This window comes from Anolis sagrei, chromosome Y (assembly GCF_037176765.1).
Source record: "Anolis sagrei isolate rAnoSag1 chromosome Y, rAnoSag1.mat, whole genome shotgun sequence".
Classification (NCBI taxonomy): domain Eukaryota; kingdom Metazoa; phylum Chordata; class Lepidosauria; order Squamata; family Dactyloidae; genus Anolis; species Anolis sagrei.
This window is the reverse complement of record NC_090035.1, coordinates 41,470,028-41,493,865: the sequence shown is the minus strand read 5'-3', so window position 1 is coordinate 41,493,865 and position 23,838 is coordinate 41,470,028. Positions and strand designations below refer to the sequence as shown.

General features: G+C 44.9%; 1 protein-coding gene across 1 annotated transcript in view; it reads left to right on the top strand.

Annotated features, from left to right (window-relative positions):
* Positions 1-214: 214 nt before the first annotated feature.
* The window catches only part of LOC137095322 (elongin-A-like), a 69,970-nt gene continuing 46,346 nt past the window's right edge, over positions 215-23,838 (top strand). The window contains exons 1-2 of the mRNA XM_067461821.1: positions 215-356; positions 14,404-14,460. Of these exons, the coding sequence (XP_067317922.1) occupies positions 285-356; positions 14,404-14,460 (129 nt within the window). The 5' untranslated portion in view covers positions 215-284. The remainder of the gene's footprint in view (positions 357-14,403; positions 14,461-23,838) is intronic.

Here is a 23,838-nt window from a genome sequence, read left to right as displayed (position 1 = left end):
CTCCGCCTTGCCCTCTTACAAAATGGCAGTTAGCCTCCGCTGCGAAGCCTTTTCCAGCTTTCAAAATGGAGGACGCTGCTCTCTTCTGGGTTACCTCTGTTTTCGTGCTTCCTGGATTTTGCCCGGAACAAACATGGCGGCGGAGGAGGAGAAAGGGGAAGAGAGGGCGGGGCAAAGGAGGATCCGAGCCGTTGGGAGGTCGAGGAGCCGCGAGGGCTGTTGGGTAGGGGCGTTGAAGCCGCGGGCCCACTTCCGTCGTGAAAGAGGCCTCGCCAGCAGTCAAAATGGCGGAGTCGGTGCTCGAGGTTGTGGGGAAGCTGCAGTCGCGGCTCTCGGGCCGCGCGGAACCCAAGAAGGTAAAGAGGGGCCTGAAGCGGAGGAGAGGGAGGGAGGCCGGGCAGGGGGCTGGACAGGAAGGGGGATCGCCGGGGAAGAGGCCCTTTGGCGCCGCGCAGGGGCATAGGAAGGGGCCCCAGAGGCCATCCAGTCCAACCCCCTTTGGCCGTAAAGCAAGACACCGTCTAAGGCTAAGCCCTCCCAACAAATGGCTATCCAGTTGGAAGGGAACCCCAAAGGCCATCTAGTCCAACCTGCTTTTGCAGTAGACACCGTCAAAGCCCTCCCAACAGATAACCACCCAATTGGGAGCCCCAAAAGCCATCCAGTCCAACCTCCTTTTGCAATAAAGACACAGTCAAAGCCCTCCGAACAGACGGCCGTCCAGTTGGAAGGGAGCACTAAAGGCCATCCAGTCCAACCCCCTTTGGACATAAAGGAAAACAAAAGCCCTCCAGACAGATAACCGTCCAGTTGGAAGGGAGCTCCAAAGGCCAACCAGTCCAACCTCCTTTTGCAGTAAAGGAAAACACCATAAAAGCCCTCCCAACAGATACCCCAAAAGCCATCCAGTCCAACCTCCTTTTGCAGTAAAGACACAGTTAAAGCCCTCTGAACAGATGGCAGTCCAGTTGGAAGCGAGTCCTAAAGACCACCCAGTCCAACCCCCTTTGTCCATAAAGGAGGCCAAAAGCCCTCCAGACAGATGACCACCCAGTTGGAAGGGAGCTCCAAAGGCCAACCAGGCCAACCCACTTTTGCCATAAAGGAAGACACTGTCAAAGCTTTCCCAATAGATAGCCATCCAGTTAGAAGGGAGCCCCAATGGCCATCCAGTCCAACCTCCTTTTGCAGTAAAGGAAGACACCCTCAAAAGCCCTCCTGACAGATGGCCAGTCTCTGCTTCGAAGCCTCCAGTAGACTCCATCATCGCCCTCATCAAAAAGTGTTGTTGTTATTATTAATAACAATATAATAATAACTTTATTTTTATATCTCTCCACCATCTCCCCGAGTAATTGTTGTTATTATTATTGTTGTTATTATTGTTATAATACACTCCTAGAATGGAGTGTATTATAAAAGAGATCCCCAGAGGATATCAGTCTAACCCTCTTCTGCCAGATTGGGAGAAGGCAATGGTTGGGAGGTGCATAAGTTGAGTGTCCCTCATCCCAAATCATAGAATCCTAGTTGGAAAAAAACCCCCTCAAAGACCATCCTGTCAGTGTCCATTTTGTCAAGCAGGAAGACACCATCAAGGCTCTCCCAATAGATGGCCATCCAGCCTCTGTTTAAAAAAGAAATTCCAGAGGAGGAACATATATTTCATTAGAGTTGGAAGAGATTCCCAAAGGTCCTCCAGTCCAACCCCCTTCTGCCATATAGGAATAAACCATCTAACCCTTCCTGACAGATGGCCATCCAGTCACTGCTTTAAAATCTCCAGAGAAAGAGACTCCACTGGACTCCAAGGTAGATCATATTCCACTCTCACTAAAATCAAGGCAAAATTAGGACCCACCACCACCAAATGATCCTATAGCCAATCTTATTTCTATCTCTGGTGGTAGAGACAGTGTTCACTTGGCTTGAGGTGGGATGCTGGGCATCTGGGCCTAAAATGAAGGCAGCAGTTGGGAGGTACATAGGTTGAGTGTTCCTTATCAGAAACCCCCCCAAAGGCCATCCAGTCCAGCTCCATTCTGCCAAACAAGAAGACACCATCAGAGTACTCCTGACAGATGGCCATCCAGCCTCTGCTTCAATTTTTTTTTTCCAGAGGTGGAGGTTTCACCAGACTCTCAATCAGTGGCATATTCCACTGTCGGAACAGCTCTGGCTCTCATGAAGTTCTTGATGTTTAGGTGGAATCTCTTTTCCTGCAGTTTGGATCCATTGCTCCATTGTGTCCTAGTCTCTAAAGCAGCAGAAAACAAGTTTGTCCCTTCCTCAGTATTTAAATCTGACTATCATTCTTTCAACCTTCCCTTCTCCAAGCTAAATGAACCAAGCTTGCTAAGGCATGCTTCAGCTCCAGAAAAAGGAAAATAACATGGTTATTTATTTATCGTGTCAGGAGCAACCAGACATTTGTATTACATATTTTAAAAAGCAAAACAAACAGACAAAACACAAAGTTTGCAGTATGTCCAAAGGATTAAATGCCCTTTGACCAGTATCTGGCCGCTTGGAGTGCCTCTGGTATTGTCCATTGTGCATGTAGCAGGGCTCAGGTTGCATTGCAGCAGGTGGTCAGTGGTTTGCTCTTCTCCACACTCGCGTGTCATGGATTCCACTTTGTAGCCCCATTTCTTAAGATTGGTTCTGCATCTCCTGGTGCCAGAGCACAGTGTGTTCAGTGCCTCCCAAGTCGCCCAGTTTTCCGTGTGCCCAGGAGGGAGTCTCTCATTTGGTATCAGCCATTGATTGAGGTTCTGGGTTTGAGCCTGCCACTTTTGGACTCTCGCTTGCTGGGGTGTTCCAGCGAGTTTCTCTAGATTTTATAAAACTATTTCTTGATTTAAGTCGTTGACTGGCTGGCTGATACCCAAACAAGGGATGAGCTGGAGATGTCACTGCCTTGGTCCTTTCACTATTGGCTGCTACTTCCTGGCAGATGTCAGGTGATGCAATATCTGCTAAACTGTGTAATTTCTCCAGTGGTATATGGTGCAGAAACCCTACATGATGTGGCATGTATCATTAAGAGCCACATCCACTGTTTTAGTGTGGTGAGATGTGTTCCACACTGGGCATGCATACTCAGCAACTAAGTAGCATAGCGCAAGGGCAGATGTCTTCACTGTATCTGGTTGTGATCCTTGGGTTGTGCCAGTCAGCTTTCGTATGATATTGTTTCTACCACCCACCTTTTGCTTGATATTCAGGCAGTGCTTCTTGTAGGTCAAGGCATGGTCCAGAGTGACTCCCAGGTATTTGGGTGCGCTGCAATGCTCCAGTGGGATTCCTTCCCAGGTAATCCTCAGAGCTCGGGATGCTTCTCTGTTCTTGAGATGAAAGGCACATGTCTGTGTTTTAGATGGATTGGGGATCAGCTGGTTTTGCCTGTAATAGGCAGTAAGAGCACCTACAGCTTCGGAGAGCTTCTGTTCAACCATCTCAAAGCTCCCCGCTTGAGCAGTAATGGCACAATCATAAGCATAGATGAAGCTCTTTGTCCCGTCTGGCAGTGGCTGGTCATTTGTGTAAATGTTGAACATGGATGGAGCAAGCGTGCTCCCCTGAGGCTGGCTGTTTTTCTGTTTCCGCCATCTGCTTCTCTGGCCCTGGAACTCAACAAAGAAGCCCCTGTTTTGTAGCAGATTTCCTATGAGGCGGGTGAGATGGTAGTCCTTTGTGATATTATACATTTTTCTCAGGAGGAGGCGGTGGTTCACAGTATCATAAGCCGCTGACAGGTCTATGAAGACAGCTCCTGTGACCGGTTGCCTTTTCTAAGCCATCTTCTATGTGCTGAGTCAGGTTCAGGACTTGTGATGTGCAGCTTTTGCCTTTCCTGAAGTTAGCTTGCTGTGGTATCAGACATGGGTCTATTTTTTCCATAATTCTATGCACATGGTGATTTATTATCAATATATGTTTGATCTATATACCAATTTTATGTACATATCTGCCCAGGATTATGTAACAATTTCTTGGGCAGAAAGAGGAAAAAGGTTTTGAGAAGCCCTGATGTAAACACTATCATCCTTTTAATGCAGCCTAGAATGGCATTGATTTTCATTAGCTGCCGCATCACACTCTTTACTCATGTTCAGCTCATGGTCTTATTATTGTTGTTATTTTACTGTGTTTATTATTATTATTGTTATTATTATTTTACTGTGTTTACACAAAAACACAGTATGACACAGCAAGTGAGATATATGTTCTGGATTTCGTATCACAAAATCACCAGTCGAACAAGTGTTTAGTACTGTGTGATGTATTTTTGAATGATGCGCACAGATCCATATAACGTGGTCTTTTGCAGTTGACACATCATGATTTTGTCAATGTTTATTGTTTCCAAATGCCAGCTGAGATCTTCTGGCACGGCACCCAGGATGCCAATTTCCATTGGGACCACCTGTAGTGGTTTATGCCAGAGCCTTTGGTTTATGCCAGAGCCTTTGCGGGATTGATAACATCTGAGCTTTTCCTGTTGTTTTTTGTCAGTTTCGCTGTCACCTGGTATGGCGACATCAATAATCCAAACTTTTTTGTTTTCCACAACTGTGATGTCTGGCGTATTGTGTTCCAAAATTTTGTCAGTTTGGATTCAAAAGTCCCACAGTATTTTTGCGTGTTCATTTTCCACTATCTTTGCAGGTTTATGATCCCACCAGTTCTTGACTACTGACAGGTGGCACTTGTGACATAAGTTCCAATGAATCATTTGGGCCACAGAGTTGTGCCTTTGTTTGTAGTCCGTCTGTGTGATTTTCTTGCAGCAGCTGAGGATATGATTAATGGTTTCATCAGCTTCCTTGCACAGTCTGCATTTTGGGTCATCAGCTGATTTTTCGATCCTGGCCTTAATTGCATTTGTTCTGGTGGCTTGCTCCTGGGCTGCAAAAATCAGGCCTTCTGTCTCCTTCTTCAGTGGTCCATTCATGAGCCATAACCAGGTCGTCTCCTTATCAACTTTTCCTTCACATGCAATGCTTTGTTATGCCAGCTGTCATCTCTGGTTTGTTGTGCAGTTTCTTGTAGTGATTCTTTGTCTGTTGTGTTTTGAGAAGTTGCTGTTGTTGTTGTTGTTATTATTATTACCTCACTCATCTGCCCTTGCACTATGCTACTTTGCTGCTGAGTATGCATGCCCAGTGTGGAACACATCTCACCACGCTAAAACAGTGGATGTGGCTCTTAATGATACATGCCGCATTATCACAGGGTATCTGCGCCCTAAACCACTGGAGAAATTACACTGTTTAGCTGGTATAGCACCACCTGACATCCGCCGGGAAGTAGTAGCCAATAGTGAAAAGACCAGGCCAGAGACATCTCCAACTCATCCCTTGTTTGGGTATCATCCATCACGTTAACGACTTAAATCAAGAAATAGTTTTCTAAGATCTACAGAGACACTCGCTGGAACACCTCAGTAAGCAAGAGTCCAAAAGTGGCAGACTCAAACCCAGAACCTCAACCAATGGCTGATACCAAATGAGAGACTCGCTCCTGGGCACACAGAAAACTGGGCAACTTGGAAGACACTGAACAGACTGCGCTCTGGCACCACGAGATGCAGAGCCAACCTCAAGAAATGGGGTACAAAGTGGAATCCACGACATGCGAGTATGGAGAAGAGCAAACCATTGACCACCTGGTGCAATGCAACCTGAGCCCTGCTACATGCACAATGCAGGACCTTCTTGCAGCAACACCAGAGACACTCCAAGTGGCCAGCTACTGGTCAAAGGACATTTAATCAACTACCAAGCTTTCAAACTCTGTTTTGTCTGTTTATTAAAAATTTGTTATGTAATGTAATACAATTGTCTGGCTGATACTGACATGATAATAAATAAATAAATAAATAAATAACCTCATTTTATCTCTCATGAAAGAGACTCAAATTCTGTTCATTTTTCAAGCTACCTTCTCAGTTGGAGTTGAGATTCTGATGGCTTCTCTATTACTTACTTACTCAGGCGATTCCTCATAGCCCAAGGATGATGACCAAGTATAATATCTTGGTGGTGGGTCCATAGGTGTCTCTGGAGCCGTATTCTTGATCTGCATGTTCTTCCGCAGTGAGGACATAGGTTTCCAGGTGGAAGGGGGTCCTGGTCATGGTTGGCTCAATACACCTTCCTCTTGACACATTTCTCCCTTTCGCCCTCCATTGGTGCCTCTTCGAATTCCGCAACTCTGCTGGTCACGGCTGACCTCCAGCTAGAGCGCTTAATGACCAGGGCTTCCCAGTTCTCGGTGTCTATGCCACCGTTTTTATGGTTGGCTCTAAGCCAATCTTTAAATATATTTTCCTGTTTACAAACATTACATTTCTCATTTTTGAGTTGGGAGTAGATTAACTGTTTTGGGAGACAGTGATCGGGCATTCAGACAATGTGGCCAATCCAGTGGAGTTGATGACACAGGAGCATTGTTCCAGTGCTGATGGTCTTTGCTTCTTCCAACATGCTGACATTTGTCTGCCTCTCTTCCCAAGAGATTTGCAGGATTTTTCGGAGGCAACGCTGATGGAATCGTTCCAGGAGTTGAGTGTGATGTCTGTAGACAGTCCACGTTTAGCAGGCGTATAGTAGGGTTGGGAGGACAATAGCTTTATAAACAAGCACCTTAGTCTCTCAATGGATGTCCCAATCTTCACACACTCTGCTTCATTCGGAAAAATGCTGCACTCGCAGAGCTCATGCGGTGTTGTATTTCAGTGTCAGTGTTGACTTTTGTAGAGAGGTGGCTACCAAGGTAGCAGAAATGGTCTAATGTTACACCATTAAACTGTATTTCTGGCATTGCAGAAGGATTGGCTGGTGAGTACTGGAAGAGCAGTTTGGTTTTCTCAGTGTTCCATGAGAGGCCAAGTTTCTCGTATGCTTCTCCAAAGGATGTTTAGATTGGCTTGTAGATCTTCTTCTGAATGTGCACAGACTACGTAACCTCTCTATTAGTTCATGTGCTGAACAAAGTTTTACAGGATTTCTGTATTAGAAAGGGGGGCAGGTCTCCCTTTTAGCTCCGGAAGTGGGATTGGGGAAGTGAGGCAACCTTCAACATCATGGAAGTGGGGAGAGAAGAAATTCTCCTTCCTAGTTTTGCCTGAACTATGACAAGCCTTTAATACATTCCTTTGGCTTTGTGCAGAATCAGTACTACCTTCTGGTTTTGTGCCTCAAAATAATACATAGATTTTAAAAGGGTGGTGAATTGTGCTTTTTAGGATCTCTTGGTTGTGTGAATGGAAGAGAGATGTTAATTGTGGGAAGAGATAACTTTGCAAAGTGGCCTTCAGTAAAGGACAGTAAAATAGAAACCCAATGGCCTGAGACTGTGCAATCTGGTCCCATTCCAGGCAAAAGACATAGTGTCCAAAGTTAGCTCTGTTTGTAAGGCATAAAACCCCAGAAGTTCACCTTTGTTTTCATGTAATATAAATGCAGTCATAATAGAGAAGTTAGAATTGGTTGTGCCTTTTGTCACACACCAGATCTGTTGCCATTTCACACTTCCTAATGGTGGAGTTGGTCCATCTTCAATGCACACAAAGATATATGCAGGACAGGTACAGGAAGACTAATAATGGATTTATTGCATGAATAACGAAGTATAAAACTAATAAAATAGAGGGAACACATTTATTTATTTATTTATTGTACTTATATACCACTTTTCTTATCCCTGGAGGGACTCAAAACAGTTCCCAACATAATGAATGGCAAAATTCAAAGCCTTATATGCATAAAATGTCAACAATGACAATAGATTAAAACCATCTAAATTATAAAACTATAAACAAATATCACACACACTACATAAAACATTTAGGCCTTGCAACAAGCAGCTAAATAATTTTAGACCAAAAATGGGCAACAGTGTCTGTAGCTTTAAACAATTCTTCCTCTGTGCATGAGGCAGGACATTGTGGACATATAGATGCTGAGTTGTTTGTTCTGCTCCACAGTCGCAAAAGGTGGAGGATTCTTCTAGGTAGTGCCATTTTGCTAGGTTGATCTGCCCACTCCACTTCTGAGTCTGTTCAGGGACTTCCAAGTTGCCCATTTTTGGTTTGCCCCTGGAGAAAGACCCTCATAGGAGGCCATCCAGTTGGACTTTCCTAGTGTATCTGCCCAGGGAGACACTCTTGCTGTTTATGGGGGAACACCAGGAGGAGTGGTGGTTCTCATGCAGTTTTTCCTTGAATTGAGACTACTGGGAGGAGGCTGATAGCCATGCAGTGGATGGCTTTCACAGTGTTCAATCTTATTTCTCTCGCAACTGATAATTGATGTTGACAAGCTGGAATGTGTCCAGAGGTGGGCGACTAAAATGATTAAAAGTCTGGAGAACAAGCCCTATGAGGAGCGTCTTAAAGATCTGGACATGTTTAGCCTGCAGAAGAGAAGGCTGAGAGGAGACATGATGACCATATACAAATATGTGAGGGGAAGTCATAGGGAGGAGGGAGCAAGCTTGTTTTCTGCTGTCCTGGATACTAGGACACGAAACAATGTCTTCAAAGTACAATAAAGGAAATCACACCTGAACATGAGGAAGAATTTCCTGTTCAACAGTGGTACTCTCTGCCCCAGAGTGTGGTGGAGGCTCCTTCTTTGGAGGTTTTTAAACAGAGGCTGGATGTCCATCTGTTGGGGGTGCTTTGAATGCAATTTCCCTGCTTCTTGGCAGGGAGTTGGTCTCTTCCAACTCTGATTCTATGATGGCTCCCACTAAACAAAGGTTGTGAAGAAAACCTTCTGAAAAGTTTGTCTTATGATCTCCATAAGTTTGAAAGAACCTGAAGACACATAACAATGAATGGCTCTTTGAATAATAGAAGGGAAGCCTATATCTTTTATTATCCTGAGCTTCTAGAAGGCATCCCCTAATTCTTTGTAAGTCAATCTACATTTTTAAAAAATGTAATGTTCATTTGTGGGATTAACATAACTCAAAAAACATAGATGAATTGACACCAAATTTGGATACAAGACACCTATCAGGCAAATGACCATCACCCCTAAACACTGGAAAACACAGCAGAAGTGAATTTAAAAAGCCAAAAAACCAAAAAATACATTAAAATACATGCACAAAACCACATATATATGTGCAGACACACACATATACACACAAAAAAATACATATACACAGACTGGGCCACAGCAACGCTTGGCAAGAGATGCCTAGTACTGTATAATTTTGTCATGTCCTTTCAGGGGACTGATTTGAAAGATAGGAAGAGTGAACAGATGTGCCTTGCTTTCTTTATTACCTAAACATATATTAGAAAGTAACTAGCTGTACCCTGCCACGCGTTGCTGTGGCCTATAGTAAATCTTTTCATAGATATCTGGTCTATTATGAAAGAGAGGTACCTTCTCTCTTTCCTTCATTCCCTCCCCCTTTCTTCCTTTGCCTCCTTTCTTCCCTCCATGTTTCCTTCCTTCTTTAACTTTTTATTTGCTGTGGCCAAACTTCCCTCTTTCTCTCCTTCTCTCCCTCCTTCCTTCCCATCTTCTCTATCTCTTTCCTTCCTTCCCCTTTTTTCTTTCTCTTCTGTTGTCTCTCTTTTCTTCCTTCTCTCTTTCCTTCCCTCCCTCTTTCTCTACATCTTCCCCTTCCTTCGCTTTCTCTTTCCTTCCTTCATTGCCTTTTTTCTTTTCTCCTCTCCTTCCTTCTTTCCCCTTTTTCTTTCCCTCCCTCTTTCTCTCATTTCTTTCTTCTCTACCTCTTTCCTTCCTTCCCCTTTTTCTTTCTCTTCTGCTGTCTCTTTTCTTCCTTCTCTCTTTCCTTCCCTCCCTCTTTCTCTACATCTTCCCCCTTCCTTCACTCCCTCTTTCCTTCATTCCCTTTTTATTTTCTCCTCTCCTTCCTTCTTTCCCCTTTTTCTTTCCCTCCCTCTTTCTCTAATTTCTTTCTTCTCTGCCTCTTTCCTTCTTTCCCCCTTTTTTTCTCTTCTACTGACTCTCTTATCTTTCCTTCCATCTTTCCTTTTCTTTCCTTTTCTTCTTCCTTCTTACTCTTACTTTCCTTCCTTCCCCCTTGTCTTCCCAACTTGTCTCGAGAGGTGGGTCTGAGGCCTACCTGGCGGGGATGTTGTGTTGGGGAAGGCCCTGAAGGGAGGCAGGCCTCGCTCTCCCCTTTCTCTCTCTCTCTCTCTCTCTCTCTCCCTTCTGCTGGCGCCGCTGACGTCACTGCCCCGCGCCCCATCTGGGTGACGTCATGCGCCCGCCGAGAGATGGTTTTGACAGGGGGGAGGGGGTGGGCTGGGTTAGAAGGGGGCGGGGCTTGGCGGCAGCGTTTGATAGAGGAGGGGAGGAGTTTTTGATGGGGAACGGAGTGGGCGGGGTTAGAAGGGGAGAGGCTTGGCGGCGGCGTGGGCAGGGTTAGAAGGGGGCGGGGAGGAGGGATGTTTTTGACAGGGGGAAGGGGGGGTGGGGTTAGAAGGGGGTGGGGCTTGGCGGCGGCGTTTGATGGAGGAGGGGAGGAGGTATGTTTTTGACAGGGGGAAGGGGGTGGGTGGGGTTAGAAGGGGGCGAGGTTTGGTGGCGGCGTGGGCGGGGTTAGAAGGGGGCGGGGAGGAGGGATGTTTTTGACAGGGCGAAGGGGGTGGGTGGGCTTAGAAGGGGGCGGGGCTTGGTGGCGGTGGTGTTTGATGGAGGAGGGGAGGAGATATGTTTTTGACAGGGGAAGGGGGTGGGCAGGGTTAGAAGGGGGCGAGGCTTGGCGGTGGCGTGGGCGGGGTTAGAAGGGGGCAGGGAGGAGGGATGTTTTTGACAGGGGGAAGGGGGTGGACGGGGTTAGAAGGGGGTGGGGCTTGGCGACGGCGGTGGCGTTTGATGGAGGAGGGCAGGAGGTATGTTTTTGACAGGGGGAAGGGAGTGGGCGGGGTTAGAAGGGGGTGAGGCTTGGCGGCGGCGTGGGCGGGAAGGAGGGATGGTTTTGACAGGGGGAAGGGGGTGGGCAGGGTTAGAAGGGGGCGGGGCTTGGCGGCGGCATGGGTGGGGTTAGAAGGGGCAGTGAGGAGGGATGTTTCTGACGGGGAAAGGGATGGGTGGGGTTAGAAGGGGGCGGGGCTTGGCAGCGGTGGCATTTGATGGAGGAGGGATGGTTTTGACGGGGAAGGGGGTGGGCGGGGTTAGAAGGGGCGGGGCTTGGAGGCGGCGTGGGTGGAGTTAGATGGAGGAAGGGGAGGAGGAATGGTTTTGACGGGCGGAAGGGGTGGGCGGGGTTAGAAGGGGGCGGGGCTTGGAGGTGGCGTTGGCGGCGTTAGATGGAGGAGGGGGAGAAGGAATGGTTTTGACGGGGGAAGGGGGTGGGCAGGGTTAGAAGGGTAGGGGCTTGGAGGTGGCGTGGGCGGCGTGGAGGAGGGGAGGAGGAATGGGTTTGACAGGGTGGGAAGCGGCGCAGCGAGGCTTGGAGTGGGCGGGGCGGGGCTTAGAGGCGGCGTGAGCAGGGTAAGATGAAGGAGGGGGAGGAGGGATGGTTTTGACACGGCGGGAAGCGGCGTGGCGGGGGATGGGGCGTGGCTTGCGCGGAGGGAGCGTTGGCCGGCAGGCCATGTGCGCGCGCTAGGGAACTTGCGGCTGGGTGTCATTGCGCATGCTCAGTTGTTTTGTCGTTTTGTGAGTGTGTTGTTGTGTTGTCTTTCATTTTGATTCGGTTTGTTTGTACCTTGTGGGTTGTGGTAGGTGCATGGGAATTTTGGTTAATTTCCGTTTGGGGGTTTTTGAGTTTTGCTTCTCCGTTTAACGTCCCTTTCAAATTTATATATATATAGATAAGTGCTGGGAGGGAAGCACCTTATCACTGGCACACTTCTTTGTGATATCAAATCATTAAACAAAGAGACTTGGTGCTGAAAGTGTGGTTGCTTCTTGTTTTTAAAGGGGATTTAGTTTTATGCAGCTTTCACAGAATGATTCTATGATGTTTCTGCCACCTCAACTCCTGATATGTTCTGTTGGAACTCTTGAATTTCTAATACCATTGTTACAATACTTTGGAAGCATATAGTGTTATAATTTGGTACCATTGTAATTGCCATGTCTGTGCTTTGTGGAATTTGTAGATTGGTGAATCTTTTGGAAAGTGCTCTGAAAAGTGAAGGATTTGGAGTACTTTGGGAATTGTGGCTTGTGTATGATTGCAATTCCACATTCTTCACCAAACTACAAATCCCAATATTCCCCAGGGCTGAGCCATAGCAGTTGAAACCTAGCTGTGATCTTACTTGGGAGAACAGCTGGTTTTTTCACTTGGTGTCAGAATAAGACCAGTGCTCATATCTGCTGGCTTTCCAAGAAGAGAGCATTCCACAAGTGGAAGGCTACAGCTGACAAATCCCTCTCGAATCTCCATGTGTTACACTTTTAGATCTCAGTGGTCAGGTAAACGGACATGGAAGTGCTAAGTACCAGTAGGATATGACAAGTATGTATGTTGCCTTTTCAAAGTGCCAATTCTTGCAGCAGCTAATTGGGGAGAAACTGTGACTGTGTCATGAGTACTTTTTAAACCAAGTTATTTTTATTGTAGTTTTCAGTGAGGGTATATCACAACTTTTACAGAACTTTTACACATACAGTTACAGTTACATTGACTAACAAACTAACAAAGGGCAATTACATTTTTACTCAGCATTCACACACATATGAACATCCATCCATCCTCATGCATCCAAATATTACCATATTCTTTTCTCTCTCTTTGGAGAAGGATATCTATTAGGCCAGACCCAGCTTCCCTGCAGCTTGCCAACACACAGTTCCAAAACTCCTATAACGCCTAAATACTTCTAAAATGCCAAAATGCTAAGGATCAGATCCCTGTTTTTCATACAGCAAAACCTGACGCCCTATACATAATAGAAGACTCCAAAATCTCACAATTTCCTCTCCCATTGAGAGAAGGAGGCATACACCATCTCTGTCCTTCCCATAGACCAGAGAGGCAGGTGAACAGCTCTGCTTTCTGTCACTCTTTTTGAAGTGTAATAAGGTCTCTTATATAGCAATATTTGTCCCAAAGTTGTACATTAATGATAGACATCATCCATCCTGGAATATGTTGACTCCATCTCGGTTTCCTAGCCAGATGCTGGTTCTTCTTGATTGGTGTTAGCCTTGTGTTGACTTCCTTTTTATCATTGTAAACATTTATCTTATTATTGTCACAGTTCTTATCACAGTTTACCATTTCAGTAACTTTTAATTACAGTCCAGCAAGCAGACAGTTAGTCATTGCAGGCTTTAATATTTTTGAATGGTGTCTCCAAAATTATTAGCTCTCATTCATTCATTCATTTATTTCATTCAGTTCCATTCATATCCATATATCATATTTCATCAACATTTATCAAATCTGCACACGATATTTCTTGTGACAACTGATCTCCATTTTTCAAACACCTTTACTCCCTTAATAATCGGTACATTTTAAAACAAAAACAACAGTTTGGGTAGTACCATCATTGTTTATAACTGCTGTCCTCCCTAACCAGTTAAGTTGAAGTCTTTGCCAGTTTACAGGATCTCTTTTGATTTCCTTCCATGTTTTGTTGTAATTATTTTGGTAAAGGTTATTATTTTTGTTGGTTAGCCATAGTCTGAGTTATCTTACTTTTGACACTACCTTACAATTAGTTAATTTCTCCAATTTAACAATATTGCTTATAGATAGGTTCTTAGATACAAATACTGATTTCTCCTTATTAATTTTTTTTAAAAGGTTTCCCTTGTCATTAAACGTAGTTGTGTCCAACTCTGGGGTTGGTACTCATCTCCATTTCTAAACCAAATGCTGGCATTGTCCACAGACACCTCCAAGGTCATGTGGCCAGCATGACTGCATGGAGGGTTGTTACCTTCCCGCAGAAATGGTACCTACTGATTTACTCACATTTGCATGTTTTCAGACCTTTATGGATTGCAGCACCCAAAATCCACAAGCTGACCATAAGATCCTGGAAGTCATAATACCCAAATAAGCATTTTTTTTCTCTTAAGCCTTTTACCTACTAGGCCCAGCACATTTGAGCCAGTGTGCCTTATCTTTGATCTGACTAGGCTTGAATACTAGCGTGATTTCAGGTGCCAGTGTTATTGGTTCTGGATCAGGCAACTGCTTAAGTTGGTCTGCCTCTGGCACCGGCTGTGTCACAGCCCTACAAACACTCAGATGAGGAATCTTTAGTCTTCCAGATGTTTTGGACAACAGTTCTGCCTTGTTCTTATCATTGGCTGTTCTCCAATCGGGCTTATGGGAGTTGTAATGCTCGGTGACTGGCACTTTTACAGCCTGATGGGCTTGAATCCACCTCTTGTATTGTAAAGAAAACCCCCTTCACTCTGTGTCCTTTCATTTTTGCAGCTAATGAAGAATTTGAAGAGGCTATCTGAGCTACCCATCACTGTTGATATTCTTCTGGTAAGAGCTCTTTTGTCACAGTATTTTTCCTGTTTGGTTGCTGTGGTAATTCTGAGCACCATTGAGAAGATGGCAGTCGTGTGGGTTGGGAGCACTGCACACTTGTTCAGAGGTATGCTACTTGTTTTGATATACTGTACAACTGCAGTCTCCAGAAACAGTCATGCATGCAGATTGTGGGTGCTCTTGGACGTGGCCCTTTCAGGGGAGATATAATTAAAATCCCAATGAGAAGACATGTCTAACTGCTTTGGCCCTAGCTAGAGAAAGCAGATCACTCCCAAATGGTCCACATTCTGGTTATATACCGATTGTATTATTATAATGAACTGCACATGGGGATGCCTATGAAAGCAGTTCAGAAACTGCAGCTAGTACAAAAGACAATAGTGAGAACATCAATGGTGTTTGGAACATATTACAGCAGTGGTTCTCAACCTTTCTAATGCTGTGACCCCTTAATACAATTCCTCATGTTGTGGTGACCCCCAACCATAAAATTATTTTTGTTTTGACTTCATAAGTCTTATGAGCATGCTATCACTGAGGCCAAAAAATCTTATTACCGTATATTTCGGGGTACAAGACGACTTTCTAAGCCTGGAAAATCATCTCAAAAGTGGGGAGTCGTCTTATACCCCGGCATAATTTTTTTTGGATCATTTTTCCCTCGTCTCCCTCGCCCTTGGCATCCCCGCGTGGTGGAGCCTGAGGAGGAGGGAAGGCGGAGGGAGGGAGGGGGCGAGGAGGAGGAGCGGCAGGCTTCGCTACCAAGCTGGCAGCATGGTAGCCTACTGGGCTGTTGTCATCCTCGCCAGCATTGAGTTGGGTCCGCCTCCGCCCTCTAATCCCAGAAAAGGTGCTGCAGGAGCCAAAGCCGGAGGGGTGGGGGCGGGGACTATGGCTACTCCGGCCCCACCCCCCGCGGAGGGTCCCGCCCCCCCCGCTCCGGCTTCAACTCCTGCTGCTTGACCAGCCGGCGGGGGGTGTTTGCATGCTGTGCTGTCCCCTCCGCCACTGGTCTGCTGCTAGCTCCGCCTCTGGCCTCAAAGCCAGAGCAACTGCCGAGGGAACCAAACCCAGAGTAGGGAGGCAGTGGGAGAAGAGGACCCCGCCCCTCGCCGCCCCGCCGACGCTCCGGTTTTCGTTCCCTCGGCAGTTGCTCTGAACTTTGAGGCCAGAGGCAGAGCTAGCAGCAGACCAGTTGCGGAGGGGACAGCACAGCATAGCATGCAAACACCCCCGCCGGCCTGGTAAAGCAGCAGGAGTTGAAGCTGGAGCGGGGGGGGGGGGGGGGGCGGAACCCGGGGGCGGGGCCATCTGCGGGGGGGGCGGAGCTGGCAGAGGCCCCGACCCTCTGGCTTTGGCTCCCTCCTGCAGCAGCTGTTCTGAGATGGAGGCCGGAGGCGGACCCAACTCAATGCCTGCGAGGGTGAAGACAGCCCAGTAGGCTACCATGCTGCCAGATTGGTAGCAGAGGCTGCCGCTCCTCCTCTTCTCCCCCTCCCTCCCTGCGCCCTCCCTATGACTTCCTCTCACATATTTACACAGGATCTCATCATGTCTCCTCTCAGCCTTCTCTTCATCAAGCTAAACATACCCAGCTCTTTAAGCCACTCCTCATAGGGCTTGATCTCCAGACCCTTGACCTGCTCTCTCCTCCCTATGACTTCTTCTCAAATATTTATACATGGCTCTCATCATGTCTCCTCTCAGCCTTCTCTTCTTCAAGCTAAACATGCCCAGCTCTTTAAGCCACTCCTCATAGGGCTTGTTCTCCAGACCCTTGATCTGCTCTCTCCTCCCTGTGACTTCCTCTCACATATTTACACAGGGTCTCATCATGTCTCCTCTCAGCCTTCTCTTCTTCAGACTAAACATACCCAGGTCTTTAAGCCACTCCTCATAGGGCTTGATCTCCAGACCCTTGACCTGCTCTCTCCTCCCTATGACTTCTTCTCACATATTTATACATGGCTCTCTCATCATGTCTCCTCTCAGCCTTCTCTTCTTCAAGCTAAACATGCCCACCTCTTTAAGCCACTCCTCATAGGGCTTGTTCTCCAGACCCTTGACCTGCTCTCTCATCCATATGACTTCTTCTCACATATTTATACATGGCTCTCATCATGTCTCCTCTCAGCCTTCTCTTCTTCAAGATAAACATACCCAGCTCTTTAAGCCACTCCTCATAGGGCTTGTTCTCCAGACCCTTGATCATTTTAGTCACCCTCTTCCTCTGGACACATTCCAGCTTGTCACCATCTCCCTTCAGTTGTGGTGCCCAGAATTGGACACAATGTAATTCCAGGTGTGGTCTGACCAAGGCAGAATAGAGCATGGGGAGCATGACTTCCCTGGATATAGACACTATGCTCCTATTGATGCAGGCCAAAATCCTATTGGTTTTTTGTTTTGTTTTTGTTTTTTTGCCACCGCATGACATTCCTGGCTCATGTTTAACTTGTTGTCCACAAGGACCCCAAGATCTTTTTCACACATACCGCTCTCAAGCCACGCGTCCCCCATCCTTATCTTTGCATTTCATTTTTGACAGAAGTCAAACTGGAAAGCTCTTATTGACCCAGGGCCCTCCCTCCTCTTTTCTGATCTCTTTTCCCCTTCTAACAATTAAACATCACCTGGTTGTGTCCTTGAGAAAGTCTAAAACAATTCAAGCTGTCACGGTGATTTAAGGATGAAGACATGTCAAGATGTGACCCAGTAAACATGTGCCATGCCAAATGCTACATTTCTGAATGATGAGGGTCCAATCTGCCCCTCTCTTCTGATAGGAGGTCCTGATTTATAAAGACTGCTTATAAATAAAAATTCTACAGATGCTTTGCCTTCATCTCAGTACTCATAGTACAAAGCCTGACTTCTATTTGCGTGCAAGCTTCTATGCCAACATAAATGTAATCTGAACCATTTAAAGCCTGCTTTCATACTTGCCAGCATGATGTAAATGACCCAGAGCGTAAATGAAATTCAAGGGAGGAAGAGCAACTATAATGTCCAATGTAAGGTACTGTGTCCCTCTCATAGGAACCTGCATGTCATAAGCATTTGAATTCAAATTACCATATTGAATTCAAATCTGATTTTTTAAAATTTTTATTTGGTGTGCATTGGAAGAGGGGTGGTCTTATACGGCGAGTATATCCCAAACTCTATATTTTAACTGGAAAAGTTGGGGGTCGTCTTATACGCCCAGTCGTCTTATATGCCGGAATATACGGTATGTTTCCTTGATAGCGTCTGCGAGCTCACACCCAGCACAATTATTTAAGATTATTAGATCCCTGGCAACAATCCCTTCTGTCCCAAACAATAATGATCTGGCCCCTTTTGCTGAGGTTTTCCGGAGCTATTTCGCAGACAAGATCTCGCTTCTCCACTGGGATCTCACTGTCACGATTGATAACAGTAAGTGAACTTGAGACTCTGTGGCACATCCTCGACTGGTGTACCCCGCTGGATGCATAGGCTGTCGATAGGATCATGACTGCAACTAGGCCGACGACCTGCTTCCTTGATCCGTGTTCCTCCTGGCTAGTAAAATCTTGCCTGGAGGGATTACGTGAACCTCTGTTGAATATAATAAATAGCTCCCTTGAGCAAGGAGTTTTTCTAGAGGGTTTAAAAGAGGCGATGGTATCTCCGCTGCTGAAGAAACCAGACTTAGATCGTTCGGTTCCCTCTAGCTACCGCCCAGTTTCGAACCTTCCGTTTCTGGGCAAGGTGGTTGAGAAGGCAGCAGCGGAACATACAATCGATACAGAAGGGGGGGTTATGGGGGGGGTTAAAAAGGATTGGGGGGGATGTAAGGTCCAGCTGTGTTACCTGGATTTCCTAAACATGTATGCTAATATATCTGTCTGATGACTTAGTGACGTTCTGATACAACTGTCCATTTTCATCCCTACACGAACATTCCACATGCATCCAGTCAATACATATGATATTAAAAAGTGACTTCCACTCTATTTCCACCCAGGCCGTTAGTCTGTATCCCCAACTCTCCCCACCGGGAGAACTAGATTAAATTTTGGATCCTAGCTTCTTTGTATCTTATGTTCTCTTCCTCTCTCCTCGTTAGATTAATTTATTTTATGCTATTTTTATCTTCCCACTGTTTTTCCCTTTTCATACTCCTCCACACAGGACCAATCCGTTTGACTCATTGGTCTTCCCGAACTGTTCCTCAGGAGGAAAGTCAGTTTATCCATATCCCTTATGTCCAATAATTTGTCTTGCCATTGCTCACAGGTAGGGGTGAACTCTTCTTTCCAATATTTTGCAAAAGTTATTCGTGCGGCAGTTGTTATATATGTGAAGAGCACCTCCTCGTTATTACTTAGGTTTAACTCTTTGTCTGTGAGGCCCAGTAGGAAATGTTTAGGGTTTCGTGGAATCTTTCTTTTTCGAATTTTTTGGGTTTCTTACTGTATGATCCGCCAGTACTTTGTAGTTTCTGGACAGGTCCACCACATGTGGTAGTAGCTCCCCATTTGTTTTTTACATTTCCAGCATGTTTTTGAATACGTTCTATACATTAAGCTCAATTTTTTGGGAGTCATGTGCCATCTGTGGAAGGTCTTCAATCAATTTTCCTTAAGGGCCACCGAATACGTAAACTTTAATTTTCTTCTCCATACCTGCTGCCACTCCTGGATTCCTATCTGTTGTCCTATGTTTTTTGCCCATACCACCATACAGTTTTTTATTTCCTCCATTTCCCGTTTCCCAGATTAACAGCTGGTTAATGCCAGGTTTCCCGTTGTTGGATCTCAGAAGTAGCCTTTCTCTTGATGGTTAAGGGCTCAGAAGTAGCCTTTCTCTTGAGTCGGCACAGCAATGGTTAAGGGCTCAAAAATAGCCTTTCTCTTGAGTTGGCACAGCGATGGTTAAGGGCTCAGAAATAGCCTTTCTCTTGAGTCGGCACAGCGATGGTTAAGGGCTCAGAAATAGCCTTTCTCTTGAGTCGGCACAGCGATGGTTAAGGGCTCAGAAGTAGCCTTTCTCTTGAGTTGGCACAGAGATGGTTAAGGGCTCAGAAGTAGCCTTTCTCTTGAGCCGGCACAGCGATGGTTAAGGACTCAGAAATAGCCTTTCTCTTGAGTTGGCACAGCGATGGTTAAGGGCTCAGAAATAGCCTTTCTCTTGAGCCGGCACAGCAATGGTTAAGGGCTCAGAAGTAGCCTTTCTCCTGAGCCGGCACAGCGATGGTTAAGGGCTCAGAAGTAGCCTTTCTCTTGAGTCGACACAGCGATGGATCAGCAGCCTTTCCAGTTTCTCAAAGTACGTTTTTAGCTTCTATTAGCTTCTATTAAAATAGTTATTATAATTGAAGTTCTAGTAGCTTGCAGCTTAAAGCTTATATTTGTTTACTTATTTTTTTACTGTATATTTTTGGATATTGGCAGAGAGGTAATCCCCAAGCTTCACTATTCTTCTCTTAAATGTCTATTATTAAAATAAAAGTATTTCTTTGGGATTTCTCCTTGTGGGTCCTTCTAAAGAAATATTCACCCGTTCGAAATAGAGTTTTTCCTTACCGGCTTAAGGCCGCATTTTATCTTTCTCTTGTCCTTGTTATTTAAAGTATTATTGTTAGCAGTGGTTGGCGGTAAATGCAGGCTTTCCAGCTTGCTTCTCACGGAGCCGCTCGCGCGTCCTTGGACCTCTGGGTTCTCTGTTGCCTTACTGGAGTCTAGGCAGTTTGTAGAACCTCAGGTGTGTCCAGCAGGACCCTTGCGTCCCCCTTGGCATCAATCTGCCAAGGGAGGGGAGCTTAGGCTCGACCCAGCAGCTCAAAACGTGAGTTGGTAGCAGAGAGCCTCCGCTAGCCACGTCCCGCCGCCATAGCTGCTAACCGGAAGTCCGTATATATTTTCTTGTGTACAAAATTCTGGATAGTCCCTTGAGAGGCAGATCCTGACTAAAGGAAGCCATAAACCAGGTTTGATCTCCCAGAGGGACTAGCAGGAGACGTTTCCTTAGTGCCTTTCCCTCGAAAGACATTTAAGCTACTCCCTCCTTCATGCAAGGAGAGAAAAACTCTATCCATCTCTAACAAGTAGTTGAAGTGTGTAAAGCAGAGTTCCTCAACTTGGGGGTTGGGACCCCTGGGGGGTCACGAGGGGGGTGTCAGAGGGGTCGCCAAAGACCATTAAAAATACAGTATTTTCTTTTGGTCATGGTAGTTCTGTGTGGGAAGTTTGGCCTAATTCTATAGTTGGTGGGGTTCAGAATGCTCTTTGATTGTATGTGAACTATATATCATAGCAAGTACAACTTCCGAATGGCAAGGTCTATTTTCCCCAAACTCCACCAATGTTTGCATTTGGGCATATTGAGTATTCGTGCCAAGTTTGCTCCGTCAGATCTATCATTGTTTGAGTCCACAGTGCTCTCTGGATGTAGGTGAACTACAACTCCAATACTCAAGGTCAATGCCCACCAAACCCTTCTAGTATTTTCCGCTAGTCATGGGAGTCTTATGTGCCAAGTTTGGTTCTATTCTATTGTTGGTGAAGTTCAGAATGCTCTTTGATTGTAGGTGAACTATAAATCCCAGCAGCTACAACTCCCAAATGACAAAATTAATCCCCCCGACCCCATCTGTATTGAATATTTGTGCCAAATTTTGTCCAGTGATTGAAAAATACTGGACAAATTATTTATCTCTAATAGCCATTTATTTATATGTTCTAGCGGATTTTCTATAAAGCAGACTACATCGTCTGCAAAAGCACGAGTTTTAAATGTATATATTTTTTTGTTTTTAGTCCTTTCAAGTCATTGTTTGTTGATATTCTCTTTAGTAAGGTTTCTAGTGCCAAAATAAAAAGTAATCATGTTTCCTTTTACCTGCTCCATTTCAGTTGACCATAATAGTAGTTGCTGATATATTTTCCTTATTAATTTTGCCTCCATTTTCATTATTTTATCCCAAAAAGTTTCCTTCAGCTGGAATCCTATTTTGATATCTATTCTAAAGTTTTCTAATATTTGTTGGTATTGAAACCAGGATATAGTCTGGTCTATTTGTTTCCATTCTTCCTGGGATTTTATTATTGCCCCTTGTGTGTTCAGTTTTAGTAGTTGATTATATGTCAACCACTTTTCCCTGGGTATTTCCCTTAGATGTTTTGCTTCGTTAGGTGAAAACCAAAGGGGGGTCTTGGTGTAGAATCTATCTTTGTACCTCCCCCAGACTAGTTGGAGGGCTGGTCTTATCGGATGATTTCTAAATCCCTTTTCCCTTTCTGCTTTCCCCCTCCATAAATATCCATGCCAGCCCTGTGCTAGGTCAAAGCCCTCCAATGACCTCTGAGGATACTTGCCATAGATGCAGGCGAAACGTCAGGAGAAATGCCTCTAGAACATGGCCATATAGCCCGAAAAAACCCACAAGAACTGAGGGAAAATAAAAAGTGTTGGAGACAGGGGGCACCCCTGCCTTGTGCCTTTCTGAATGGGAATATTTTCTGATTGCTGTCTATTTATTATTACTGTAGCTTGTTTTGTATATATGGCATTAATTGCATTCAGATATTGATAGCCTATGTCCATTTCCTTCAGTAGATCTAAGATATCGGATATTTACATTATTTTTTTAAAATTATTTTTATTTGGAATATGTTGCTCCTCAGATTGGCGCGAATAGAAAGAAAAAGAGCGCAAAATCGTAGTTACATGGAAATAGTGGGAACAATAATTTTATAGTGAAGTGAAGTGAGGATTGGAGATGAAGGAAGAGGGTAGGAGAGGGAAGGAGAAAAGGGGAATAATAATAATAATAATAATAATAATAATAATAATAATAATGCAAAAAAAAACCCCCAACAACAACAACAGCAACATCAGCAAAAAAAACTGTGGTGCCATTTAAAACACTTCCAGGATCTCTCAGGATAGAACGTTGAAGGTTTGATGTTGACTTAAGTCCTTTGTTGTCTTTTCATCATGTTATTTAATCGCTGGCTTCTCAATGAAAATCCTTAGAGTTTCTTCAGAAAACTCCTGATCTCCAAATTCTAGCCAATACTATTCTCGCAGCAGTGGTGAAATAAAAGAATAATTTTTCGAAATTTTTATCAGTGATGGTATGTATTATTTCCAGCAACATTGACTCTGGTTTAAATTCTATTTTTATCTTCAGTATTGTTTTAATTTCATTGTAAATTTCATACCAATATTTCTTAATCATTTTACAGTTCCACCACATATGAAAATAATTACCTTTATGATTTTCACATTTCCAACATGTATCGGTTATTTTCCCTTTACTGAACTTGGCTATCTTTTCTGGAGTAAGATACCATCTATAAAAGGCCTTATACCAGTTTTCCTTAAGTTCAGATGTGTAAGTGTATTTTATTTTCTTATACCAAATGTCTTCCCATTCAGACATATTTATGGGTCTACCTATATCCTGTGACCATTTAATCATGTTTCCTTTTACCTGCTCCATTTCAGTTGACCATAATAGTAGTTGCTGATATATTTTCCTTATTAATTTTGCCTCCATTTTCATTATTTTATCCCAAAAAGTTTCCTTCAGCTGGAATCCTATTTTGATATCTATTCTAAAGTTTTCTAATATTTGTTGGTATTGAAACCAGGATATAGTCTGGTCTATTTGTTTCCATTCTTCCTGGGATTTTATTATTGCCCCTTGTGTGTTCAGTTTTAGTAGTTGATTATATGTCAACCACTTTTCCCTGGGTATTTCCCTTAGATGTTTTGCTTCTTTAGGTGAAAACCAAAGGGGGGTCTTGGTGTAGAATCTATCTTTGTACCTCCCCCAGACTAGTTGGAGGGCTGGTCTTATCGGATGATTTCTAAATCCCTTTTCCCTTTCTGCTTTCCCCCTCCATAAATATCCATGCCAGCCCTGTGCTAGGTCAAAGCCCTCCAATGCTAGTATCTTTTTTTTATTTAGTGTTGACCAATCTCTTACCCAGCACAGGGCGGTGGCCTCATAATAAAGCTCCAGGTTGGGTAGGTTTAGTCCTCCTCTTTTTTTGTCCGTTAAATTCCTGTGACTTATCCTTTGTCTCTTACCCTTCCAGATAAATTTGGATATATCCTTCTGCCAGTTGCTAATTAGGGTTTTTGATCTTAGTACTGGTACCTTTACTTACTTACTTAGGCGATCCCTCGTTTTCCGAGTATGATGGTCCTCCAATGTTCTTGTGGGTCCGTAAGTGGCTGTGGAGCCCTATTCTTGCTCTGCACCTTCTTCCGCAGTGAGGGCATTGGTTTCCAGGTGGAAGGCGGTCCCGGTCGGGGTTGGCTTGACGCGCCTTCCTCCTAGCACGTTTCTCTGTTTCACCCTCCACTCGTGCCTCCTCGAATTCTGCAGCA